At 38.5% G+C, this 25,962-nt stretch overlaps 1 protein-coding gene across 6 annotated transcripts in view; it reads left to right on the forward strand.

The window, feature by feature from the left end:
* The window catches only part of USP45 (ubiquitin specific peptidase 45), a 56,175-nt gene that overhangs the window by 9,641 nt on the left and 20,572 nt on the right, over positions 1-25,962 (forward strand). For all 6 annotated transcript variants that reach the window (XM_069851137.1, XM_069851139.1, XM_069851140.1 and 3 more), the window contains exons 3-8: positions 55-224; positions 1,070-1,173; positions 1,669-1,769; positions 11,258-11,403; positions 12,673-12,768; positions 14,835-14,965. In XM_069851137.1, the coding sequence (XP_069707238.1) occupies positions 55-224; positions 1,070-1,173; positions 1,669-1,769; positions 11,258-11,403; positions 12,673-12,768; positions 14,835-14,965 (748 nt within the window). The remainder of the gene's footprint in view (positions 1-54; positions 225-1,069; positions 1,174-1,668; positions 1,770-11,257; positions 11,404-12,672; positions 12,769-14,834; positions 14,966-25,962) is intronic.

A 25,962-nucleotide genomic window follows, 5' to 3' on the forward strand; every position in this document is an offset into this window, starting at 1 on the left:
TCTCATAACTATTACTTGTAATGGAGTAAAGCTGGGATGTGTCATTTTCTCTAGGTTTAACCTGCCAGCACGTGAGCCAAGCAGTGGATGTGCATCATGTGAAGAAAGCGGTAGCTCAGACTGTCTGGTCAATATGTGGAGAATGTCTGAAGGAAAGGCGGATGAGTGATGGTGAGCCCGTGGCACCTTCAGACATATGGATGTGTCTCAAATGTGGCTCTCAGGTAAGCATACACTGGAAGTTTACAGAGGTGGATTTTCTAGAGGCTATAACTGGTATAGTTCCTTGTTTGTTTGGCATCGTATTACCTTCAGTGAAACAGTGTGACAAAAATGCTTAGCTGCAAGAGTCAGCTTCTTCAGCGAAGTGGGATGTGGCCTTACATGTTCTTCTGTGGTTTTCAGCAATGTTTTAGGTTAACTTTATGAGTGATGGTACAGTTTGGCATCACAAGTAATAAGTGATGATCCTGCCTTTTCTCTGTTCTTCATGTGCGTGGTCTTGCCAGTTAGGTAGAATTGACTCCAGTAACTTTGTGGCTGCAGAATGCATCCATCCAGCTGGCTCATATGGCAGAATGAATCAGGGAGGGTTACCTGTGCTGTCCTCTCCCTGATATTGTGTGGACGAAATATGCTGCATGGTCATTTAAGTAATATTTTTTGAGGAGTCTTACTTTTGTGAATGGCATAATCTGCTGTCTGCTGATACTTATTCAATACTTAGCCAAAAGCTAAGAATTATTTCTATTATGTTAAACTTAATAATTTTCTATACTTTTAACTGATTTTTCCAAGTAGAAAAGATGAGATTTTGGTTTTGTGTTGTCATTGATTTTCTTTTATTAGTAAAAAGAAAATGTGTTCATTTAAAAAAAATTAACTGCTGTCTTTGTAATACTGGATTATAAAGAATGATAGACCCTCTCAGTCCTTTAGAATGAGTATTTAGGGCACTATGTCTTTCTGTCTAATTTTAAAAAGTAAAGTTTTTGCACTTTATTTACTAACAATATAGTCTTTTCCTGTTTCCCATTTTCCCCCTTATGGTGTTGTTTCTGTTTTTTAGGGATGTAGTAAGAACTCAGAAGGCCAGCATTCTCTGAAACACTTCCAAACAGCACGCACAGAACCTCATTGCATTGTTATCAACCTCAGCACATGGATCATATGGTAAGAATGAGTATGCAGGTCTTTGTGTATGCTTGTACGTAAAGACTGCTGATAACCTAAAACAGTGTCTTCTTATGATAAATAATGGTTCTGAAAGATAAAATGAATACTTTGTATGGAGGGAAGGCAGGCTTTCTGATGAGATAATTAATTTGTCCTTAGGGCTCTCAAAGAGGTCACAAATCAATACTAAGACAGAAATTTGAGTCCATTGGGTTCTGTAGAGAGTTGGCTGGTTATAGGAGTTTGCCATTCCTTCTTATTTCTACTTGAATACTTGCAGGACTATAAACTGATATTACTTAGATTTGCATCACAGTGAATTGGGACTGATCTGTAGAAGAACATATATGGGATGAAGGAATTGCACTCTTTAGTATGAAAAATTGAAATCTAGAGCTTAAGTAATTTGCATAAGATTGTTTGAGAGGTTTGTTAGAGCTGGGAGATGCATCCAGATATCCTGAATGCTGGTTTATTTCTTCCTTTGTGTAGGTGTTATGAATGTGATGAAGAGCTGTCAACACATTGCAACAAAAAGGTTTTGGCTCAGATAGTTGACTTTCTTCAGAAACATGGTTCCAGGGCTGAACCAAGTAAGTTTACACAGATAGTTTTATCTGGAGGCATCTGTAATGTACTGTCTCTAAAAATGAGTAACATTCTGAGTCATGTTAAACATAAAATTGAAAAATTATGTATGATGTGAACATAATACAGTTTGTAATTGCCCAATTAATCAGACAAGTAGTGCCTGTTGTGGTTTTTATAAATGTGATTTCATTTTTTTCTACGGTATGGTTGCATTCTAAGAATATTTTGGGCACAATAGGATGGTTTTCCCAAATTTTGGTTTTAATGAGGAAATATTAATTTAGTGTAAAGAAGGTGTTACATTAAATAAGATGCTATATAATTTAATACACAGTACCTATATATAAGTATAACAAACTGAATTTTCCTAATGTGGATTTGTCACATCTTAAATTGTTTTTTGATTTACATTTCTTTTCTTTAATCAATTAGATTTGTTTAAGTGGATCTTCTAGCACTCTGTTTTGGATGCAGTGCTTTCTGTTCATTGACGTTGTTGGGTTTTAATTGGTAGAACACTTACCTTTATTAATAGAAAACAGTATTAAATTATTTTCTTATGTTAGGAACCTACTCTTCTTCTCAATGTTTATTATAACAGATAGAACTTTGTGTATGTGGTCCTCAATTGTCTGTTCTTGATAAAGTTGGTGCTATTCATCCTTACGGTAATAAACTCGTTGGCGTTTCTGGCTTGTGACTTAGGGAATGCATTGGATTCTGGTTTTACCTGGCAAGGAAACCAGCAGAGACAGATAGTCAGCTGTTTAGAAGTAAGAATGGAGAAGAATTGCCTTTCAGAATTAGCCTAGATATTCCTCTAGCTGCATGTGCATAGATCCTTCTGATTTTAAGAGATGTTGAATATTTTTTGAGGGGAAAAATGAACAGCCACTCAGAAATACATATTTTATATTTAGATCTGGTCATAGGCTGGATGTTAAGTTATTCAGTTGTATTAAATTGATAAATTGCTACTTTTTGCATCTTTCCTCTTAGAGCCTAAAAATAGAACGTGATTTCATGTTCATTCACAGCTTCTGTTTCAAGTTTATGTGTAATAAATGGGTGTTGCAGCTTGCTTGCAGATGGAAATGCTGTCATGTTTGTCTCAGTTACTTTAATGGAAACAGTTTCATTCCATTTTTATATTACTGGGTAAGACTTTAGGAGTTCTGTTTACTTCATGGTTTAGATTTTCAACTTGTGAAACTTGAAAACCTAGTTTTCTGAGTATGACACTTAGAAGGTTTCTATGAAATGTCTTAAATTAAGCAACTGAAATTCCAAATTAACTCAGGAAAAGTAAGCTTAAATTGGGCCCAGGATTTCTTAAAAGTCAGATGTTTATATCAAAGCAAGACAGAATATATTTGTGTTTCATTTTGATATTCTGTTTTGAAAGTGAACATATTTCACTATTTGCCTGATATAACTGAAAACTCATTTTGGAACTGGAAACAAAATTGTATTGGTTTTGTTTAGGGCATAAACTTTTTATTCCTTTCCCGCTCCTTGTTTTATTTAAACTAGTTTTCCCTTCCGTTCTGAAACAAGGCATTACAATGAACAGCTAGGTATCATCCAGATTCAGTTTGTGGTTGCGCTTTTTGTGGTTGCATTGCATTGAGCTGGCCCTGCTTGCCTTGTTGCCTTGGAAAAGGTTTCCACAGCAGTGATGTAAAAGGTAGAGTCAGGTGCCAGCAGTGATGTCAGGTGAATGGTGTACTGTGGGCAGCACAGGGTCCTCCTGCTCGGCAGTGGCAGTTTTAAATCAGTGACAGACTGATGAGTCCGCTTTCCCAGCACATTGGACAGGGTGTTACTGGTCTGCGTGGTTATGTTATGCTTCATCCTTCAAATTCGTGCACATGCCTGGTGCAAATAATGCAAACCATGGCGCTGGCATCCTTCAAACCTAAGGAGGTGATGCACAGGACCTGCAGGGTGGCTGCTTTGGCAGCGAGAGGTCTCGGCATGCAGAGGATGCTTCTGCGGGGAAGTCCCGTCTCCTGCTGTGTGCTGGGAAAGGGCTGAGGCTCAAGTGCAAGCTTGTATTTGTGCAAAAGGCAAGTAACAAGTGATAAGACAAAAGGAAACATCCTCAAGTTGCATCAGGGAAGATTTAGACTAGGTATTAGAAGAAATTACTTTACTGGAAGGGTGGCCAAGCATTGTAACAGGCTGCCCAGAGAAATGGTGGAGTTTCCGTCCCTGGAGGTGTTGAAAAAGCATGTAAACATGGCACTTAGGACATGGTTTAGTAGACGTGGTGGTGTTGGGCTGACAGTTGTTCCAGCCTCTCTGATTCTATGACTCTGTTCTTCAGAACTCCGTGATGTTATAGGGTCATTGGGTTTTCTTAAGTGTCAAGGAAAAGAGGAAAAAGCTGTTTGCCTGGTGTTTGTCTGTTGCTTTGGGTGAGGCCCTTTGTTGGAAGAGACTGGGAAATAGCAATGTTTTGATAGATAAGTGGTATGCGTGAGAACCAGTTCCCAAGCAGGACTGGCATTCTTGTTTTACTTTGATAAATGTAATGGCAATGCTTTTTCTGTTTTGTGTCAAGTACTTGGTCTGACACACTTTATACTTCCTCTAAAGACTTGTCACTGATGTAAATTTTTTTTTAAGTTAGACAGCCTTTCAGGTTTTTTTAAAAAAATAAAATCTGAAATCAAAGTTTGATTCATGCTGTTGTCCAGAAAACAAAGGCCACAAAGTATGACAGTGAAAAATAATTCTACAGTTGACATGTTATCTTTATTTTCTTAAGCCTAACATTTTATTTCATGTTACAGTGATATTTTCAGTCTGTTATCCTTTAAACTCAGACTTGGCTCAGATTTTTTTTAATTTGTTTCACATATTTACCCATTATAAAAATAAACTAATTTTAATTAAATGAAAAATAACTTGTGAGAAACAAATGATGTAGAACTTTCCCACTTAAAAATCAGTCTTGTGCTTCTTTCCTATTGCTTTTCTGTTTCTTCCTTAAAAAGAAACTGTTATTTTTCATAACAGAAACCGGCACTGTAACAATTCGTCTTATGTCTGCATTTCTTTCTGTTGTAACAACTGGTTGGCATGGTGCGTCATTAAAATTCAAATAGGAGTGTGTAGAAATTTCTGCAAAAATGCAGTATGAACATGGATGTAAGTAGCCGATGAGGGCTGCTGGAGTGTTTTTTTGGTTCTCAAAAGTGCAGGAGTCATTTAAAGATAAAATAATCAGCTTAAACATGTAACTGAGGGTTATATAGATTTCCTAATTAATGCATCATGAAAGATAAACAAAAGCAAAATGCTTGTCATTTGGTACTAATGTGGTGGAGTAGTGTGGCAGCAGGATCCCTGCTTTTCACTTGGCCTCTCATAAAGATTCAACTTCACTTCAGCTGTAAAAATGTGCAAATTACATTACTACTACATGACTGACTTTTGTAATTACATTAAGCGATTGAGATAAATCCCAGTGCTGGGTTCCCAAAAGAATGCTTGCAGCTGTGTGATTTTCGCATCTGATCCTATGGTTTGTTGTACCCAGCAATGCCTGCTTTTTGTCTTTGCATTTTTTTTTTTAAGAGGAGTCTGTCTGGTTAAGAGGTCATGTTGGGCACAAGATGGAAGCATAAAGCAAGATTGCATTCTAGGGTGTACCACCCAGAAATTTGTTTTGTGGAAAAGGTTAGCAGGCCATGATGATTTTCACAGAAAGGCAGGTGCACTATTGTCCGTGTGGCACACTTGTGAGATTCACATGGGCATAATGCACATGTAGTACACAGAAACCATGCTGAGACATTGCGATCTGTGTGTCTGCTCATTTGCTGGAGAAAATAAATTGTTTTGCAGTCTTGAAAGTGAATATTATGCGTATTTTCCTTTACAAAAGCCAAATTAGACATTGGTGGAGACATAAATTGCATGCTCAGTCTTTTTTTTGGGCAGTTCATTAAATAGGTTTGTGTCAGAAAAAGAAAATTAATTAGCAAAATAAAGCAGAATGTCTTGATTTTCCAAATCCAAGATACACTTCAGCAAAAAGACATTTCTGTTGTTGGTCATAAATTTCCTGTCAATTTTACTTGTTAGGGGCTGCTATTAATTTTACACATTGCAAGGAAAGGAAAACGCAATTGGCAAAAATTTCTTTAGGCATTGTGTCATTTTTATCTATTGATTCTTCCCTTTTCTGTTCACGTACTTATTTACTTGTGAAGTATAGCACAAGTCATCTGAGCGCAGAAGATCAAAACTGGTGTTTGGATAACTTGCACTTTCATACTATGCAGATGTGGGGTTTAGTTTATAACATTCTGGCAGAACCAGAGGAATAACATGGCAGTTAGTAATCTTTAACTTGGTAAGACTGTAATACTGCAAGAGAAGCCGGGCTTTTAAAACCTAAAGCTAGCGAACATTTCAGAAGAGAGCCATGCTGTTTTTCTAAGGTTTAGAGTCTGCTTGTTGTACAGTGTTGAAAAAAAAAATTAAATGTTTTAAACAAAAGAAGGTTTGCCATGCAGTTTAGTAGCATTTCATAATACAGCAGGATGAGAACTTGGTAAAAGAAAGGCAGTCTATTAACCTTGCTTTTTCTGTGAAGACCTTCATCTGAAGTACCAGAGTTGTATTCAATAGAAAAGGCTTGACCTTGGAATAAAAGTGCATATTCCTGGAACTCTCATTTGTAATTAAAAAAAAGTTGCATTGAAAAGATGAGCAAAAATGCTTACTCCCCAGCTGAAAGAAAAATTGTATGTCATTTATCTTTTTGCTTGCATACCATCTGCACCCACAGGCACAGCTCAGTTTCAGCAACTGTGGTACAGAAGTCCGTGTGCGCTGCAAATATTTGAAATACTGGCAAAACAAATTGATAGAGAACCTGTGATGAGTTTTCTGAATGTCTTTTGCAAGTGGATGTGTCAGCATTGTGTGTGTTTGTACACCTGGTCCGGTGACTTGCTCTGATTCATGGACTGAATCATTGTCTATGTTAATGTTGGGCTTAGAAATTGCAGTCACAGACCCGTGAGGCTGGTGCTGTGCAGCTGTGGGACAGAACAATGTTTCCTGCCTCCAGAGAGCTTACGAGACAAGGCTGCAGGTGAGCAGAAGTAGGTAAAAAAAAAAGCGGAGGAAGAGCGGGAAGACAGGAGTGCATTGCAGGCAAGAACTGTAGCAAAGGAGCAGTCTCTGACTGCTGTCTTCTCTCCTCTGGGTCTGGTGGGAAGGGGGATTGCTAGCATTGGGGTGAGAAGAGTGACATGGGGAAGCTTTGCTGAATGTGAATCACAGAATCATAGAATGGAGTCGATTGGAAGGGATCCTTTAAGGTCCTTTCCAATCTGTATGATTCTATGATTAAAGATCATCTAATTCCAAACTCCTTGCCATGGGCAGGGACAGCTTCCACTGGATCAGGTTGCCTCATCCAGCCCATCCTTGAACACCTCCAGGGATGGGGATTCCATGACTTCTCTGGGCAATCTGTGCCCGTGCTTCACAACCCTCACAGGAAAAATTTCCTTCCTAATAACTAATCTAAATCCCTTCTCTTTCAGCTTAAAACTATTTCCCTTATCCTATCCCTGTCCTCCCTGATAAAGACTCCCTTCCTACCTTTCCTGTTGGCTCCCTGGAATTCTTGGAAGGCTGCTATAAGGTCTTCCTGGAGCTTTCCCTTCTCTAGGCTAAACAAGTCCAATTCTCTTAGCCCATCCTTGTGTGCAAGGTGCTGCAGCCCCTCTGATCATCTTTGTGGCCTCTTCTGGACTTGCTCTACAGAGGCTGGATATAAACACGAGTGCAGCTGTCCAAGAGTTGAAGGAATGAGTGCTGGAGGTGGATGTCACAGTGGGACCAGAGGCAGGCACTGGTGGTCAGTGTGGTGTGATGAGTTGGATGGAGAGCTGGGCAAAGGGTCTTGGCAGAGTGCTCTGCAGGGCGTCTGCAGCCTGATACACTTTTTTGAGGGAAAAGAGATTGTGGTGACATTTGGGTGAGAGTTTTCCCTTCCTGACTAGATCAGAAAGGCCACCTCTAAACCAAAACTGCAGAAGGAGTCTTGTCAGAGAGGTGTAGTCTGAATGTGTGAGCCTCAAAACAGTCACAGTTGTATACGCTGTCCTCACTGCGGAGAGACAGGTCTGTCTGGAGCTGACGTCCACAGTGTGTGAGAAGGGCAGAGAGATTGACAGGCACCATGTCAACTCTCTAGAAGATGTAATAGTGAACCATGGACAGAAAAAAATCTGCAAATTTAATTGCTTTTGTACTTTTCATCTACATTGCTCTTGTTAATACTAACTAGGTCCTTTATAACAGGTATTACTGCACACAGCCGCATGGCTTGGAGTACTTCTTTTCTCAAAACACTGTTTGGCCAGGAGCTGAAGGCCCTTGTGGGCAGCAGTAGATGACAGCCATTTTGATGGAGTCCTTGTGTCTATACTGGTGTAAAAGTCACTTTTCATATCCACAAACACACCTGTTAAAACATTACAGGATTACAAGATTGTGTGAGCAAGAGTCTATGGAACAGTTCAGTGCAAATTCAGAGAATCACAGAATTCTTTAGGTTGGAAAAGACCTTTAAGATCCTTAAGTCCAGCCGTTAACTAGCACTGCCAAATTCACCTCTAAACTATGTCCCTAAGTACCACCTCTGCACATCTTTTAAATAGCTCTAAGGATGATGACTTAACTACTTCCTTGGGCAGCCTATTCCAGTGCTTGACAACCCTTTCGGTGAAGAAATTTTGCCTACTTTTTAGGGTAACATAATTCACTTTAAAAAATTACATATTACCCTTTTGATTAATAACATGCTGTAGCCTTGGGTTAATCTTGCAGAAGAACCCTCCAGCCCCAATCTGCAGAAGGATTAGCTATCACAGTCATTACCAGCATCTTCTATTAAGACTGACCAACTCTTCACATGTCAACTAAACATTCTGCTTCAGGCCTGTCTGTCATTATCACTGAGCTGGGGACACTGAGCGGAGTTAAATTGAAAACTGCTGTCCCTCCTCTGGCACTGTCTGTGTCCTTAAATATGTGTGCATGGAATAAGCAAAGCAGCACTTTCCTGTCAAGACTTCTTCACAGATACAAAAAAACTAGGAAAATGTCACATGGGTTGTTTGCAAAATTTATTAAAGAATCAAGAGGCAGTAATTAAAACCTTCTGAATGAAAGGGGGTTCCTAGATTAAAGTAGCAACATACAGGACTTTTCTTAATTTACTACTGCTTCTCCTTAGCCCTATGCTAATTACTCAGATTTGTGGCAATCGGATGTCTGGTTCTCATGTATTGTGTTTTATAATTGCGTATTCATCCAGCTCTCACTGCAAAGCTGGATGCTTTGGCTTTGTTTTCTCTCCCTTAAATAATTTATATGTAAGGTTCAGCAAATGGAACCTTGCTACTTGTGTGAAGCTGTCATTTAACCATGAAGTGAAATGCTTTTATTGAGTTTGCCCTGCAGATATGGTCCGTTGTGGCAGTGCTGTCCATATTTGGTGGCTGTGCAAGGAGAGCCAGGTGGTGCTGCAAAGCATAGCACAGTGAAGCGTGGACAGATCTAGGTTTGACATTTGTCATCCTGTACTGCTAAAGGGAAGAGAAAAATCTGCTTTTCCATATGCTTATGCTTTAATTTTTGCCTGCAGTTTGGTCCAGATGGCCTTGTGAACATTGTTTACTTTAAGATGCTGTCCCAGATGTTTTTGAATGCCGATGGATAAATGCAACAACTGTGGTATACTAATACACAAATTATTTACACAATTTTGGCTTTTTTTTCGGTTTTTGTTTTTTTTTTCCTTTTTAACCATCTCTTCTCCCCAGCACTTCTTTGTATGGCACATTTTTCTGAGGGGAAGAAGTTTCCACTTATATTATTAAATTTCTGAGAGTGAGTAGTGCCTTCGAGTTGCAGACACTTGGAGCTCCCATTCTTCTGCTAGAATTCTTTTGGCGCTCTGTATGGGTTGATGAGTCTCAGACACTGTAGTGTGCCCCTTGTTAACATGTCAAAGAAAAGATATTCCTGCACATAGCCCTTAAAACTGTGACTGGGTGAGAGCAGCTCCTAAGCTCTTTGTCCTTCCTTTGCTTGTTTGCTTTTTCAAGGAGAACTTAATCTCCTACTTTGTCCTTGTACTGTCTTAATTTTCCACACCAGCGGAAAGGAGAATATTTTTAAGCTGTGTAAGCAGTATTGCCGAGAACACTTAAAAAATGTTTTGAAACAGCAAAGCACCTCTAGATCCATTTTGTCAAACCTGGATACCATTTGAGAAAATAGTTATACCTTGATGGCACTATAGGGTGCAGACAGACTGCATCAGAAGCCTGATAGAACAGATATTTTAATGTCTTCTTTTTTATTTAATTATAATTTTTCATCTTCTAAGCAAGAAACTACCTAGGAGTGTACATAAAAGAACCTTTTGGCATGAGCATTTCATTAAGGTAAATAGGTCTGTTAGTTATTTCTCAAGAACACTTTAATGAGACTTCAATGTGCAACTCATTAGAACAAATACATGAATTCATATGTCAAGACAGAAATTGCAGCATCACAGTTCTTGGCATCTATTAAGTCCATAACTCGTTTACATTGACATGCATTGTTAATCAATATTTAAGACACTGCAGATGTCAGTAATGTTCATATTTAGTCCTGCAATCATGACAATATGAAAGTTGCTAGTAGAATTCGAGGCTAAATATTGTTATCTCAAGTCTTTCCATTACCTCTAGGCTACAAGTTAATGACTGTCTAAATTTGCTGCCTCTCATCTGTTTTAAATAATAAGGGAAATAAAGAAATACATGGATGATATACTGGTAGCATATTCCATTGCAGTTGTATCAGATTTTTGTTGTAGAAAATTAAAACTGCAGCATTGTTTGCTGTGCATTTGGGTTGTGTGACAAAGGGAGGTGGAGGAGCAATGCAGCATTTGGGGAAACTGATTACAGCTCCTATTTGGCTGTTGACTGAGTTGTACAAGGCAATTCAAACAAAGTGTGATAATTGATAAAGACTTAGAGCATTCAGGTGGTGACTTTTGGTTACCTCTCTTCAAATGTACCAAATAGAAGACTTTGTGTGGTGTTTCTAGCCTGTCTAATGAATGTATGTCTAAACTGCCTATTACTGGTAAACTAACAGAGCCAGTTTTACTTGCGTAGCTAATGGAAGAAGTTAGAGCTTTATGGGACAACGTATTTGTGGAAAGTTTTGTTGGATATATGTAGTTGTTGGGGTATTGTTTTTCCAGGGGGTTAACTGTAGATTATTTCTTTTCCTTCGAGAAAAATAACTATGATAAAAGGAGTCTTTAACTTTTAAGTCTAACCATCGAGGTAACTTTCCTATATGTTAAAAAGGATAAATGGCATCCATGGAAGGACTGCACTGATTAAACTCTGCAATTATGTAGTAATGTTAATCTATAGTTTAATTATAGGTTCATCAAAAATCGTACGACTCCGTGAAGAAAACAGTGAAACAAGTGAAATACTGAAAGGAAAAAGTTCTGGTAATGGTGCATCTATTCCAGTCAAAGGAATAAATAATTTAGGAAATACGTGCTTTTTTAATGCTGTGATGCAGGTAAGAGGGAAAGATCATACAGTTTTCTTTCTCTTCACAGATTTCAGAAATACTTTATTTGTATAAACTGTGGGTTACAGAAACTGTTACCAGTCTTCATTCTGCTTTCTGAAGGTCCTTTTCCGACTCTTTTTCACTCCTTGCTATCCAAGTGATATTTCCTGTTATAACAAAAAAAAATTATTGGATCAGTAGTGTTTTTCACAGTAATGAGACAAATGAAAATGTCAAGTGTTTACACGTTGCATATGTGTGTGGGTTGTACTCTAGCATATGGTTTTATTTGTAGTTCAGCATTAGGCAGTCATGAGTAATGCGCAGTATTTACCATACTGGTGGGCGTGAAAAGTGGCACTTTCTGCATAATGTAAATGTCTGCACAGTGCATTCTGATGATTTTAAGCCTCTGTAATAGATGCAGTCATAAAAGTACCTTTATTGATTATGGGTTTTTTTCTGACCAGAATAAGAGGAATGAGCTATACTAATACACTTTTATTGATATTGAGTTTACAACTAATCGAGCATCCTCAGAAAAGCAGCAGCCTTAGTGGATTTTATAGCAGACCATCCTATAGCTTGTAGGTTGAACAGACCATCTGTATGTCTGCAGACAGGAATGTGTAAACGAGACAAAACTGCCTTGAAGGTGTTCTGAACTGGCACTGTTTAACTCGTGTTTGTGGTGATGATTATAAAATGCAATGAACAAGTAGTAGATTTTTAAAGAGTAGAACAGCTAATTTCTCTCTGTCCATGCTTAGGGGATTGTACAAATCTAAGGGATCTGCAGTCAAAGTTAACTCAAAATAAAGAAACAAAGCTGAAATATCTTGAGTTGGTTTCTGTCTTAAATTCAGAGAAGTTATGCTTTTCGGTATGCCAGAGCCCTTGTGCTTCTTGGGGCACAATGAGAAGGACTGCAGAGTTTAAAATAAATTATTTCTGATGCTAATGTCCTCATCCTCACCATTAAAAAAGAAATAAATAGAAGATTCTTATTGCTCAACAAAAATAACAAAGTTATGACTAGAAAACTATTTTTGAAATACAGAAGCAGCAGTAGATAAAATTTAAAAAAAAGCCTGAAATCAATGATCTTGGCTTTTATAAGAGTAATACCTTGTTTTTTTAGTGGTCCAATTTAAACCTCAGTTGTATATTATGAAATAATGTTTTGTCTATCCTTGAACCTAGAATTTATAAGTAAGGAAAATGTATAGTAGAATGATCAGCATGTATTTCTTTGGCCTTTTCTTTTCCTTTAAGAACTTGGCACAGACTCACATACTAAATGAACTGATGTGTGAGATGAAGGAGAAAGGAACAAAGTTAAAAATCTGTCATAATTCAGAATCCCAATTGGTAAGTACACAGTGAGAAATATAAATTTGGGGAAATGAGGGAAGAAGCTGTAGGATGTGAAAGCATATCTCTGTTAAATACACGCTCTTACTCTCTTGTTTCTTTTGCCTTTTAATTGTTTAGCTGGTTTATGATCTGTGAACTTTTACCAAATTGATTTTTCAGTCCTGGGGGAGGAGAAATAATAATTTAATTTCCTTTCACATTTTCTGACATTGAAGTAGCAAATAATGCCTGACCTGAAGAAAGAGTAGCTGGCTTAAATTTGTTTCTTATTTCATTTCTTCAGCATGCGTGTATAATCCAAGAAATAGTATAATTTGCTATAGAAATATTTTATTCTAGGCTGTCCCAGCCCTTCATTGATAAGGCTTGTAAAGTTTATTATGTGCTTCATGGGCCAAAGGATTAAACTGAGAGAAGCAAAATTTCAGCAAGGACCAAATTTGTGGTCCTCGAGCTCATTGCAGGCATTCAGGAAAGAGACTCCTGTGGTTATTATCAAAAGAATGTACTGCTGTTCCCGGTCATGTCTTAGAGACTTGGGTTTCCGTAATATGCTGTTGGCAATAAAGATAATACCGCTTTCCCTCTGCTAGCTAAAGAAAGCAGTTTACAGTGGATCTTTTATTCTTCTTTTTTCCTTTTTCCGCTGTTCACTGGAGCTTTCTGGTGGCAATGACGGCTGAGGGGTAGGATTCTGTTTCAAATGCCTCTGAAATTATGAAGATTTCTGTACCTTCCTCTTGGTGGTATTGATAGATTCTCCAGGCAAGAACAATGTGAAATTTACTTCATTGCTGTCTGTTACCTCCACTGGCAGTTCTAAGTAGCAACATGTTTCACTAAGTTATCCTGAGCCACGAGGGAGATCTGGAGCTTGTTTGTGCCTGGAGGCTTGGAAAGCCAGTGGTACGTTGGCTTATGCTTGATGTTAAACTTGCACAGCCATAAGGTTGAAAGATTTATTTTTTGTTTAATGACAATGCTTACAAAGTAAATAGGGTCTCTGGAGCAAAGACTGTGTTTTTCTGGTCTTTGTACATTAGCACAGGATTAGAGGGCTGCAGTAGTCCAACTAATAGTAATATAGAAGCTCCCAGCTTCCCACTTGGTAAAAGGGTATTTTTCCACCTTTTCATAATGTATAGAATGGAAATACTTTATATTTGTGTGTATCCATAGTGCTTTTGTTGCATGTGGATCTGCCTTCTGGAAGAGACAGCCCCTTTAATTGTTTGGCAGTTGTAATCTGTTTTATGTGAGAGTCAGGCCAGTTAGTTGGAAGCATTGTGGTCATATATGGAACTGGGAGTGTGTTAGGGAGAGCTGGTGATCTGTTGTTGAGGTGTGCATGGCACATAAGCAGCGCAGGAGTATCTTTTCTTCTGAGACTGGCATAGGTGGCTGCTGGCTGGCTCCTTCCAGCCCTGGGACCTGCTGACTAGGGTGAATCTCATGCCAGGAGGGGCTGTGCGGGATGCACCCCGTACCAGTCCCCCACTGCCACGGTGGATCTGTGAGGTCTGCTGTCAGCCTCTGTTGCAAAGGAACTGGCAGCACCTTCCAGGCACCTGGTTCCTGGAGCAACAGAGATGATTCCATGGCTGTCGAATGTGTGGAGATTTTGGTGCACAGCTGACAGGTCAGAGAAGCTGACCACCCCTTCCCTAAGGCAGAGTAGACAGAGTTCCATCTTATGCTGGCCCATGGAAGAAGTTGCCTGGGTTGTCTCTCCAATAGAATTTCCATGCACGTGGGAATAAGTAAAGAAGGTAATACAGGAGGTAGTCTGCTTTTGTGAGAGTCAGACTGGCTTATTGACATGCCTGTTTCTGAAACTAGTGGTTACCAATCAATTTGCTAGAGAAGACTTGTTTGTTTTTGCAGCTACTGGTGCTTAACTAATAAGCATTCTCTTCAACTCTTAATGGTGTAGTGACACCAGCATTTTGTTAAAAAAGCCCAAACACTCTAAAACTGAAAGTTATACTGTTCTAACTTGAAATAGGTCTTGTGTGTCATTACCTTTGAAATCTGATGTGCAATTTACCTTTGCTTTGAAGGATCCTTTGGTGGTAAATCTCTCCAGCCCAGGACCCTTGACTTCAGCGATGTTCTTGTTCCTTCACAGCATGAGAGAGGCTGGAAGAGGTCCTCTTTCTCCCAAAGTGCTGTTCAGCCAGCTATGTCAAAAGTACGTAGTTTATTTGTTTTTAATTCCCAGTGATATGTTTCTAAGTGTGCCATGCCTGTTGTCCTTTCTAAGGTGCCATTAGATTTTTACCAGACAGTCCAGAAAATGTCATCTTCATATTTTGAAGTTGCAGGGTTCTGCTTCTTGTTGCACTTCGGCTTTTTTACCTGCTCTTCCTGAAATGTCTGGCCGAGTCTATAACCACTGACTTCCAGAGGGCTTTGAACTGAGTGTGAGGAGGCAGAAGAGGGCACAGTAAAACTGAAGAAAACAGAATGACCCGTCAGGTTTTGTTGTGTGTTACCATAAAGCTGTGTTAGTACTGCAAAGTATATGTAGGTATTTTGAAAAAAAAGGGTAAGCCTTTAAATGGGAAACCTTGGCATCAATTCAAAATTAAAAAGTAAGGACTTGAAGCAGTACTGAAAAGGCATATGGCTCCAGATTGCAAAGAGCTTATAAGCCCTAAAGAAACTCCTGTTTCTTGACATGGAAAGCGTTTACAGTATTGCTTTGTAGGTGATTCAATTATGATGCAAACAATCTTGCTTTTTAAAACACCTGTAGAAGACCTGTTTAAAAGTTGATGCAAAGATTTAAATATTGACTTTACAAGTAAAAGAAGCTGCAGAAGCAGAATAATTGGAGGATGATATAGCTGAATCTCACATTTAAAGTAATTGATAATGCATGTTAATTTATTTGCTAAAATATTATTGTATGGAATTTTCAGTGCTCTGCAGCAAGTGAATTAGAAGGAAAGTTGCAGCCTCCTACCATGGCATCCCAGGGCAGCTTCACTGTGCAAGCATGCGTTTAAAACATAATATAAAGAAACAAAAGCTTTTAGACTAGAGCAGGGACAATTCTGATAAAGAAATATGTTATTTTTTTTTTAAGTTTCTGAAGTTGAATTTTGAGAATAATGTATTTTTTGTATTGTACTTGAATACCTTTTGATTTTTTTGACCTATGAAAGGGAATGTCTACGGTGTCCTTATAGTGATTTTGAGTGTAAAAGCAGTGTTCTATGTTTAGCTTTATCTGTCAGGAAGAAAAATATGTTGTTTCCTCGGTTCTCCTCCTGTTTGAAGCTGGCTCAAAAATGTGATTATAAGAACAAAATTTGGTTGAGAAACGGAAGGGAAATGATTAGTAGGAATGGTAGGGTTTTTTTCTCTGTAAGTATTAAGGATAGAAGGGAAAAGATGATGTGAAACATATTTTGAAGCTCATCTTAGCAAACTCTTTGTAAAATAATGTAATGAAGTGCACTTCAGATGGCATTGTATTTTTTAAATGATAGCTGTTTTATATCTGCTGTTTGTGTGTTTTTGTATTTGTATAGTTACCTGGTGATGGCCACACAATATGTTGTTCTTCTATTGTTGTAGGTTTTTGTCTTTAAGATGGGCTTATACTTTACCTACCAGCTAAAACTGAAATATATTTTCATGTGAGCAGCAGACTTTTATGTTTAGACATGTATCTGTCACCTTCTGCCATCTTTTGCCTTCTTCCCTGCTTCCTACATTTGTTAGCCTTGTAGAACATACCTTAGATATAAATTCTTTACTAGCTCTAGTATCAATGGCAGAAGTGTCAGCCATGTCCTGTTAGCAAGAAATTAAGTGTGCAGGGGCAGTAAGTGGCTCCAAGATATGACAGAAGGTTTTGATCTTTTAGTTATTTTGTTATTGACAATGACCTAAACAGAAGAAAGAAGAAAGGGAGAATTTCAACAAATTCAACAGTCTGCAGTGGTAGAAGCGGGAGAATGGGAAATCTTTATCTTTGCAAACTGAATATATTTACTATATGTTAACTTAAACAGTGTGAATGCAATGTTTTGTTATGCCATTTTTACAAAACCTTTTTCATCTTCTAATGTTGGCTTTCTGCTCATTAGCAAAGCTGAAATGAAGGAGAGAACATGGCACGAATGCAGGAGTTCTAGCTAGGAAGAAGTCTGTGTTGCTGCAACATTTTCCATAAACTGCTTTTTGAATCCTGCCAAGGAGTCATGTTAATAATCTTTAGAGGCATGCACCGCTTGTGGTCTTCACATGCATTAGCATTAACTGTTTTTACTTAACAAGTGAAGTTCAAAGAGTATCTTTCCTAAAGAGATGACTTGATGAGTGTGTAAAATGAAGAACTGTAAAAAAAGTTCATGTTTCAGAGAGATATGTCAGAGAAAGATAAGTCAGTTAACTACTTGTTATCATCCTTGCATGGGGAAAGACTTCTAGTAATAATGTTTTGGTTTTATATATTTTACATAAAAGTTTGCTGACTTCAGTTGCAACATCTTTTTTTTTTTTAATTTTCTTTTCCCCGCGACAGATCTTGCTGTCTCAGTCCTAGTTTACAGTGTATGACCATGCCTTTCTTCAGTAAAGAATTTGTGAAGCAGATTGTACAGACAGTGTAGGATGTACTCGTCTGTTATATGAAGAGCTGGACTCAGTAACCCAGGAATTGTCTTCCCAGTTCCATTTTTTACCTTTATTTCGGATAGTTGCTTGTAGTTTGCAAAACAGGGATGCATATACTGAGTGGTCCTGTAGAATATAGATTTTACTTAATACTTGGTATAGTCACTTCCAAATCCTACTAGGCTTCTTACAAATGTGAGCAGTTGAAATGCTGAAGCGGTCAGCAGGTACACTGCTGTTCTTTATCTACTTAGATCTGTTGGCTTCTCAGGACTGTAATAGGATGCTGCCTAGCCAAAATGTAACACAGCAGTTTACTAATAAAATTTTTCTCATGTGTAGCAAAAGGCTGATGCTCTAAAAATGGTTACATTTCCCTGATGATGCAATTTGATTATACATATAAAACACAGAGATTTTGATTAAATTGGTATTGATGGGTTTGGGTGTTGGTTGTTTTTTTTAATCTCCTAGCTGAATGGTGACATATTTTCATGTTGCATCAGTTGATGCAAGTTATAGTAAAGATACCTGTATAATTTAACACCTGACACTTGCCCTCATTTTCAGTTCAGTGCTGTAATAACACTTCTGAATTTGATTTCTGGAGTTGCTTTATTTGGTGCCCTTGTAGGAATTCTGACCCCCGCCTATTTCAGATGTTTGCAGGATGCAAGAGTTTGAATGCTCACGTATAAACTGTGCATCCTTGCTCAAAAATTGGAAGCGCTCTATGAAAGAAGATCTAATAAGACGGAGGAGGGAGGGAGGAAGGAGGAAAAGAAGGAAGGAAGGAAAGAGAGAGCAGGTGAAGGCATGTAGGGATGTGGTTAGGTGTGGGCAGAGAACCCCTAAAGAAAGGGAGCAGGCGCTGCAGCTCTCCCATGGCACCGAGTGGGATCCCCAAACTCTGCAAGTGGATGCACATTCTCTGCTTAAAAGCAGTAAGAGAACTTGGACACAGTCCTTCCAATTGCAAACGGCTTCTTTAAGAGTCTAGGGAGATCATGGTGTGAAGTTCATAGTCTTGTGTATGAAAGGGTAATTGTGGTGCCTTTTTAAATCAAATAACAAAAGAAAAAATGATACTGAGCGTTAATTTTATGAAGTGGTGGGGTAGCCAGGTTGAAGAAGGGGAGAAGAAGAAAAGAAATGGATGAGTCTTTCTATAGCAACTGTTTAGCGTCTGGTACTAATTCATCCACTGTTAATTTTGTTAGTGTTGCAGCTGTCAGATGTTTTGCGAGGACAGATTGCGAGCATAGCTACGGGGCCCTTCTGTTGGTTTTCCACTATGCTGAATATCAGGACTGCAGACTTTTGACTTATCTGGAGACTTAGTGACTAATGCAACACTGATTTATTAGGAGGACATACATTTTATTTCCTTTATTTGTTATGACTGAATAATTTTATTGGTGGAAGAAAGCTTAGATTTGTGTAGCAGTAAATGTGGCAGCATATGAGTGATGAATGCAGAAAGTAGGTACAGAATTTAGCTGCTTCAGGCCTCCACCAAATAATTATTTGTAGGGATATTATATTGCCACATTAGCATGCAGGAAAAAAATACTTGCCTTACAAAGGTTTTATTTGTGGTCACAAAATATACATAGGTCTTCCCTCCCCAGGGAGTATCCATCCTTCTTTCTCAGATGCAGAAAGCAGAACCCAAGACAGAGATGAGACTGACGGAATGGAGGTCAGGTGCAGTTAGGACTGTTCATTAGTTTTGGAGGGAAGCTTAAACAATGCTTGGAGCATTCTGCATTTATCAATTTTGAGAGGAAATGCTAAGGGAAACTGAGGTAATGTGCCAGATTTGGGGGGTGACGGGAGCAGGGTATTTCTCATTAATTAGGAGTCTTTTTGAGCCTTTTATTTTAAAATAATATTTCTATAGAGAAAAATGTCTTTTTAGAAAAGAATTGCAACTTGCTTATTTTTCCCATTTGACTTTTACCATTTAAAGATCATAGCAGCAGAACAGAAGGTTGATGTTTCCTTGACCAGTTGTGAAGAATTATTTTGGGTCCCTGTTGTGGCTCTGCGTGCCTCGCTGATGGTGCTGTGTCACATTCAGGAGCTTTCTGACAGAGGAAATGGAACCTTCTTCTCTGCATAGCAGCAGCTGAGAGATTACAGCTCTTCATCTCACTTAAGTTTGCAAAAGTTTCCTTAATTTTAGGAATGAGTTAATGGTGATGAATGTATGAGATTTATGAGTGCAAAGTAAACTAATTGTATATAGAAGTAGTGTGCATTGGCAGGAGTCATCTGCACGTGTTCCTGAGTTTTCTGTGCACTTTGTCTCCTCGGGATGAAGACCTGTGCAGCATTTTGGACTACACAAGTATTTGCAGTGTGTGTGGTGTTGGGGAGCTGCATAAGAAATGCTTGTAGATACCATGAAGGAGAAAACCAACAACGTAATTTGGTACATTGGAGGTGTATTCTCAGAAGCAATGTTTGTGTTATCCTGAGTAGTGTGGTACAAGATAAAGCCAGTTTGGAGCTTTAGGGAGAGGTAACAAAAATAGGAAGTCGTCACATCAAGAAGGACTTGAATATTGGGAGTTTAGGCAGGAGAGAACATGAAAAGGAGGCACAGCAGCAAGAGAAGACAATAAATTATAGAAGGTAAATTAGCTGTGCTTATTTAATTGCCCTCATAAAAGTTCAAGCAGCTGTCTGTGAAGCTGAAAGGCAACAGATTTAGAGTGAAGGGTAAGAAAAGGGGATTTAGAACGCTTTATGGGACTAACCTATGGAACTCACTGTCACAGGGTGCTGTTGAAAATCTTAGCAGGACTTAAAGGAAGAAAGAAGAATTAGACCTCCATAGAAAGAGAAAACTTTTTTTATAGGGATGAAACAACTCATGCATAAAGGCCTTTCTTGGCTACCAGCTGACAGGAGGAAATTTCCCCAGACAGGTATTTCCAGTACTTGGTACGCAGAGCCATATTTTCCCTCTGATGGTCAAGTGGGAAATGGCCGTCTCGTAGCATGTCAGCTGTTGTGTCCATTCAGAACTATTTCAAACAAGTGATTTTTTTGCTCAGGTACCAGAGATCTGGTGCATCACAAGAAAGTGATGGTGCCTCATTTTCTCTTTTAGGGGAAAGTGGGCCAGAAAATTATGAAATAAATCGTCCAGCACATCTGAAGGAGAGCCAGGTGCTGTCTATCCGTACCATCAGGATGGGACAGGCATGTCTGATGTTATTTGTTAGTTATGTGTGGGGGCAAGCCCGTGTTTGTTTGGGTTTTGTGCCACCACGTACTTTGTGCTAGCAGAACTCTTATGTCTGTGCGGCAGGTTTGAGCTAAGATTAAACAGAAATTAATGATGGTGTAGGATTTTGCTCTCTTTTCTGTCATAGTGCTGCATGTAACTTGGGATCACTAATGAGAAAGATTGATTTAGGAAGAATAAAACTTTTAATTCTGGCTATTCTGTGATAGTGAATAGGCATTTCATAGTGTCACTGGGAAAGGTAAGTTCTTTGGATTGTGGTAACTTTTATAAACAGGCCCCTTGCATGCTTTTTTTGTACCTTTCACTGGTAACTCCTCAGTCTTGAGAAATGAGTATCTTCATCTGCAGATAACCAGAATTTGTTCTCTCAGGCTAACATTAAGTAGACACTTTTCTTTGCTTCTCTGTAGTGTACTGCAATATTAAAGGGCTTCCTCTGCATTTTGCACTACTGGAAAAAATAGAAGTGTGTGTTCCATTTTCTGCTTCCATGCACCTTTTTTTTTTTTTCTCCTAAAGTTTTGCAAGGTATTAGGCTATTTTCTGCTCACAGATAGTAATTATCGAGAAGATAATTTTGTAAAGGATTTTTTTTAGAGACAGTAAAGGTACGACAGTTTTGTGCAGTATGAGTGAATGGCTGCAATTGTATTCCGGTTTTGCTTTTGAAGCGTAGCTTAATTTTCCTCAAATTCATATGCCAAGAATTAAAAGTATTAATGCTTAGAGGACTGACTTTTTTTTTCTTTCAAAAAAATATATTAATATGTAGGTTTTGTTATTAAAACTTTCTAGCAAGTGCCTCACCATGTGAAGTGTTTCTTTAACTGACAGTCAAGCAGTTATAACTGGTCTCCAGATGAGTAATGAGAGGCTAGATAAGGAGCATGCATGTAGATGTCACAGTTGTCCTTCACCACTTATGGCCATTAGCAGGAGTTCAACCTGTTCTGTCATTATCCTGCTGACACTGTACAACAGGTTGTCTCGCATTGGCACTGGCTTCCATATGTCAGCACATCTGTGAGCGGTCAACTCAACCAACCATCTTCAAGTCCCCCACTTTTGCCAAGGATCTTGCTTGAAGCATATTTTCAAGGAGACAAGAGCACACATCTTTTAGTTGTCAGATTTCCGTGTATCAGCATGGATTAATTCCTTTTTCTCCCCTCTAATACCGGTTTATAAGTGTGGGAAGTCTCCTTGTTTCCTTTTATATTCAAGCATGTAGATTTCTGTGAGGCTGGAAGAGGGTTTAGTACAAGCAAAGGGAAGCCTAAATAATCTTGGCCTTATAGATGCACTATGTACTATTAAAATGAAAGACTAAAAGCAACAAAAAAACCTGCCATGACTGAATTCATTCCCCCTGCCTTTCATTAAAGCCAATGAAATTGTGTGGGACATATAGGTAAGCTATTTTCCCTTGAAATATCATTTAGTAAATTCATTTTCATCTGAAATGGCCATTGTATGTTCATCAGTGGGAGGTTACACGCAGATACATATGTTATTTACTTTTTTTAGTGTATGTTGAGTGGTTTATTGGATCCAAAATAAAGTTTCAGTGCTTTTAAGAATGTGTTTTTTAATAATCAAATTATTTGGAAAACATTTTATTTTAATGGAAGCAAAAGCTTGCATTTTAATAATTAAACCAAAACATTTGATCTTTAAGGGGAGTTTTTCAAGCGTGAATTAATTGATTTTTTAATTTAAATTTGAAATTAATTTTACAGCTTGACCTGCACATGTAAGGAAAAACTTGACTTTAAAAAGAGTGCTTCAAAATGTCACCTGCTGTGCTCATTCCAGGTTTTATAGTAAGTCTCATAGTAGGGCAGCATCATTAGATCATTTTTAACTAGGGATATTGTCAACTTTGTGTCAAAAAGTAGATATGAAGTACAAATGCAAAACTGTAATATTTGTAAATGTGAACGTGTTGTTTTGCTTATGCGGGTCCAGGTTTATTCCGCTTAATTTTAGGCACTGACCTTAGATGCCTCGTCACCTTAGATCCTTCTCCAGTTACATCCCAAAGTGCCTCCAGCAAACAGTTCAAAACTGAGATCCTTGTATCCCTGTAGTGCCTGTAGCTCAGGGCTGCTGTGCCCTAACTTGGCATCTCAACATTTGCTCAGCTTTAAGTTTTAGTGTTGTAGCATGGTGCGTGTCTGATGCATTTTCTCATTGCCTTTAATTTCTCCTCTCCATAAGCATGAATTTCTGAAGCAAACCTGAGCAGATTTAGTGTATGAGTGGGAAAGAAATCTCACCTTCAGGAACCCTAGAACAGCTGAGGAGCATGGCTAGGCAAGTAAAATTATTGTGCCTTGAGAAAATACCGATGGGTATTTACAGCTCAATGCACTGGTCAGGCAGAGCACGCAGTCTGAGGCTGAAAATGAAAACTGGCTTAACATGCATTTAATAAGATTGAGTAGCAAAGTAAGTGGTTGGTTTTCCTGGCTGCTCTCTCAGTTTGGTGAAATTCCAGCCAGTTGTCCCCCGTGCTAGATTTTGGAAGGGGTGCACGTGATTAAGCCTGTGTGTGCTCTTACCAGCATGCAGCGAGTCACAGCTGGCATTTGGTGGCATTACTGGAAATGCAAAAAGCCAACCCTTCTAGGCCCCATTTTAGATTAATCGGTCCAAGGCTGTAATTAAACATCTAAAGGGTAACTTGCCTGGAAATACAGATATGGTTTGGCCAGTAAGTTAGAGTTAATGTGAATAAAGATATATTAATAGTGAATATTTACACAGTCTCATTTGGGACTGCAAGAAGCTGGAGATCCAGATTGTTTACGAGAAGCCTTCTAGCTATGGTTATATCAGTAAGGATAACACCTATCTCTCCACATATTCACAAGTGTATTCTGTAATTTCCATGTAATCTGTGCCTGCAAATTATTACATGTAGAATATGTATAGATGCTGTGAGTAGAAAAAAAAAAAAGGAATCTGCAGTTTTTGAATGGCAGCGTTCGAGGCAAGGTTACCTCTGTGCAGTTGGCTTAAAACACCACTGGCCTTGATGGTATCATAGCCTGAAAATCCTTTTCCTCTTCTGGTTTATGAGGCTTGTGTGGATGCTGCTGGTGGCGTTTTTTTACAAGAACTGCCTTTCCTGTGGAGCCTTTGGTTTTTGTTTGTCCTGTGTAGTAAAGTGTTAATGGTAGAAACTCAGGCAGTGCCCGTGTCCCTTCCGTGTCCTTGGGCTGACTCACAAGCTGGCTCGTCTGTGCTGGTGCTGGGGCCAGACACCATGGTGGAGGACAGCTCGAAGGACGGTGTAAGCTCAAGGCACAAGCATTACACCAGATGTGTATTTTCCAAGGCATGTAGACCTTTTCCTCTAAGACGTCTAGTTTCTAGAGATGAGAAGTTTGGAAGTAATCAGATTTATTTTTTTTTTTATCAAGAAGTTGTTGCAGTCTTTGATGACTTAGATCTCTGAGCAGCCAGTATATATTATTCTAGAAGTTGAGCTTGTAATCTGGGAATTTCAGGCAGTTATTTGGTATCACACATCCAAAAGGTAGTATTGTTACTATTTATGTAGAAGCAGTATCTTTTTCTGTTGCAGCTCTAATGCTTTTTAGCTCATTGCGAATCTTAAAGCCAAAGCAAAACAAAAATGTGCGCCTTCCTTCAGTGCTATTGGAAAAAAAGGATGGCTGTGGCGTACAGTTATACAAAAAGTGCTTATCACTTACCTCATGAACAAACTCACAGTAGAGCTGGAGAGCTGCAGTCTCATGCTTTTACCTGCAGTCCTTTTCATGTGCTCAGTGTGCTTATGAGGTAGCCGGAGGGGCAGCTGTGCAGAAACCCATTCAGGTAGGCTTGGGGCTGGTATATCTGCCGCCTGTGCTTACAGATGTGGTATGGAAATGAGACTTTACAAAGTTTTACCAAGGGTTATAAAGTCTGGATGGGATGGACTGCACTATACCCCGTCTTCTAAACCTGATTAGTGTGAGAAAAGAGCATTGCATTAGGATTTTCTTTTCAATGCTGGTTGTTCAGATTATGGTAAAGTAAGCTAATGTTGGTAGGAAATGTTGTGATTTTAAATCACAGTAACAGTGTGGACACTTTATGATCTTCCATGGGTTGTCTAGATAACTTGTTTTGTTGCACTCAGAAACTGCAAAAAAGCTATATTTTGTAATGTTTTTTTATTCAATATGCCCTGGGGGCAAAATACTTGATATACTTCATTGTTAGGATGCATGAACCAGGAAAGTTTCTTTGAGTCGGTGAAGAAGACTTGTGAAACTTCGACCTCTGTCATCTCTGATTTTTTTTTTTTTTTACTCTCAAAACCAGCTGTGCATACAATTCCTACAACCAGCTTTGGGGGTTAAAAAAAAAATCAGATTATATGTAGCTAATTTACCACCTGCTTTTACAGACCTGATAGTTCTTGGAATCTGGATTCAGATATATTGTCTGAATCAGAACAACTGTGAAGAGATTGTCTCATCAGTTTTGAGATCTGTACATTTTAGATATGAAGCTGTGTTTCTTTTCTTTCTGGTAATACTACATGTTTTATTATGGATCTCAGATATGAAGGTTTGCAGTTTGTTAGACTGTAGAACAGGAGGCTGGATGTCGATATGGTGTGAGCTGATAATTCTAAAAGATCCTTTTAAATTTCCATGAACCAAGTACAGGAGTAGCTCTTACCTGATAGCACAAGGGTGATTAACTCTTCCTACCAAAAAAATGTGCCCTAAACATTAGCTTTTCTCATTAGCAGTATTCTTAGAGTGGAAATTGTATGTCTGCAGCATTTATCCCTAATATCTGTAATATTAATTGAAGAAATTTTGCATAAATAAAAGGCTAACAGTACAGTGTAAATTACATATATTTGGTTTCATATTATTACAATTTTTCCTTATGTTTTCTTAACAGCATTTGAAATTCATATGTTTATGTGATGGTACTTATTTTTAGTGCATTTGCCATCATAGTCATTGACTGTTCACTCAGTCCAGTAAGCTGCAGATTACAGGATTGATTGGCTGTGAAGCCATTTGGAAGAGATGGTTGTGTATACTTTTGTTTAAGAAGTTAAGAAATATAGTCATTTGGATTTTGACCCATAGTTTTTGTTTGCTTCATGCACAACCTTGTGACTTCCCTTCTATTTCAAGATCATCTTTTTCCAGTTCAGACCGCAGTCCTGTTTCTGCTTTACTGTGTACAGACTGGTTTATGCACATTTGAGATTTCTTCTTCATAGAGAGAAGGCTGAATTGGCAGAGGAGGTTAAACAC

This window comes from Phaenicophaeus curvirostris, chromosome 2 (assembly GCF_032191515.1).
Source record: "Phaenicophaeus curvirostris isolate KB17595 chromosome 2, BPBGC_Pcur_1.0, whole genome shotgun sequence".
NCBI classification, from domain to species: domain Eukaryota; kingdom Metazoa; phylum Chordata; class Aves; order Cuculiformes; family Cuculidae; genus Phaenicophaeus; species Phaenicophaeus curvirostris.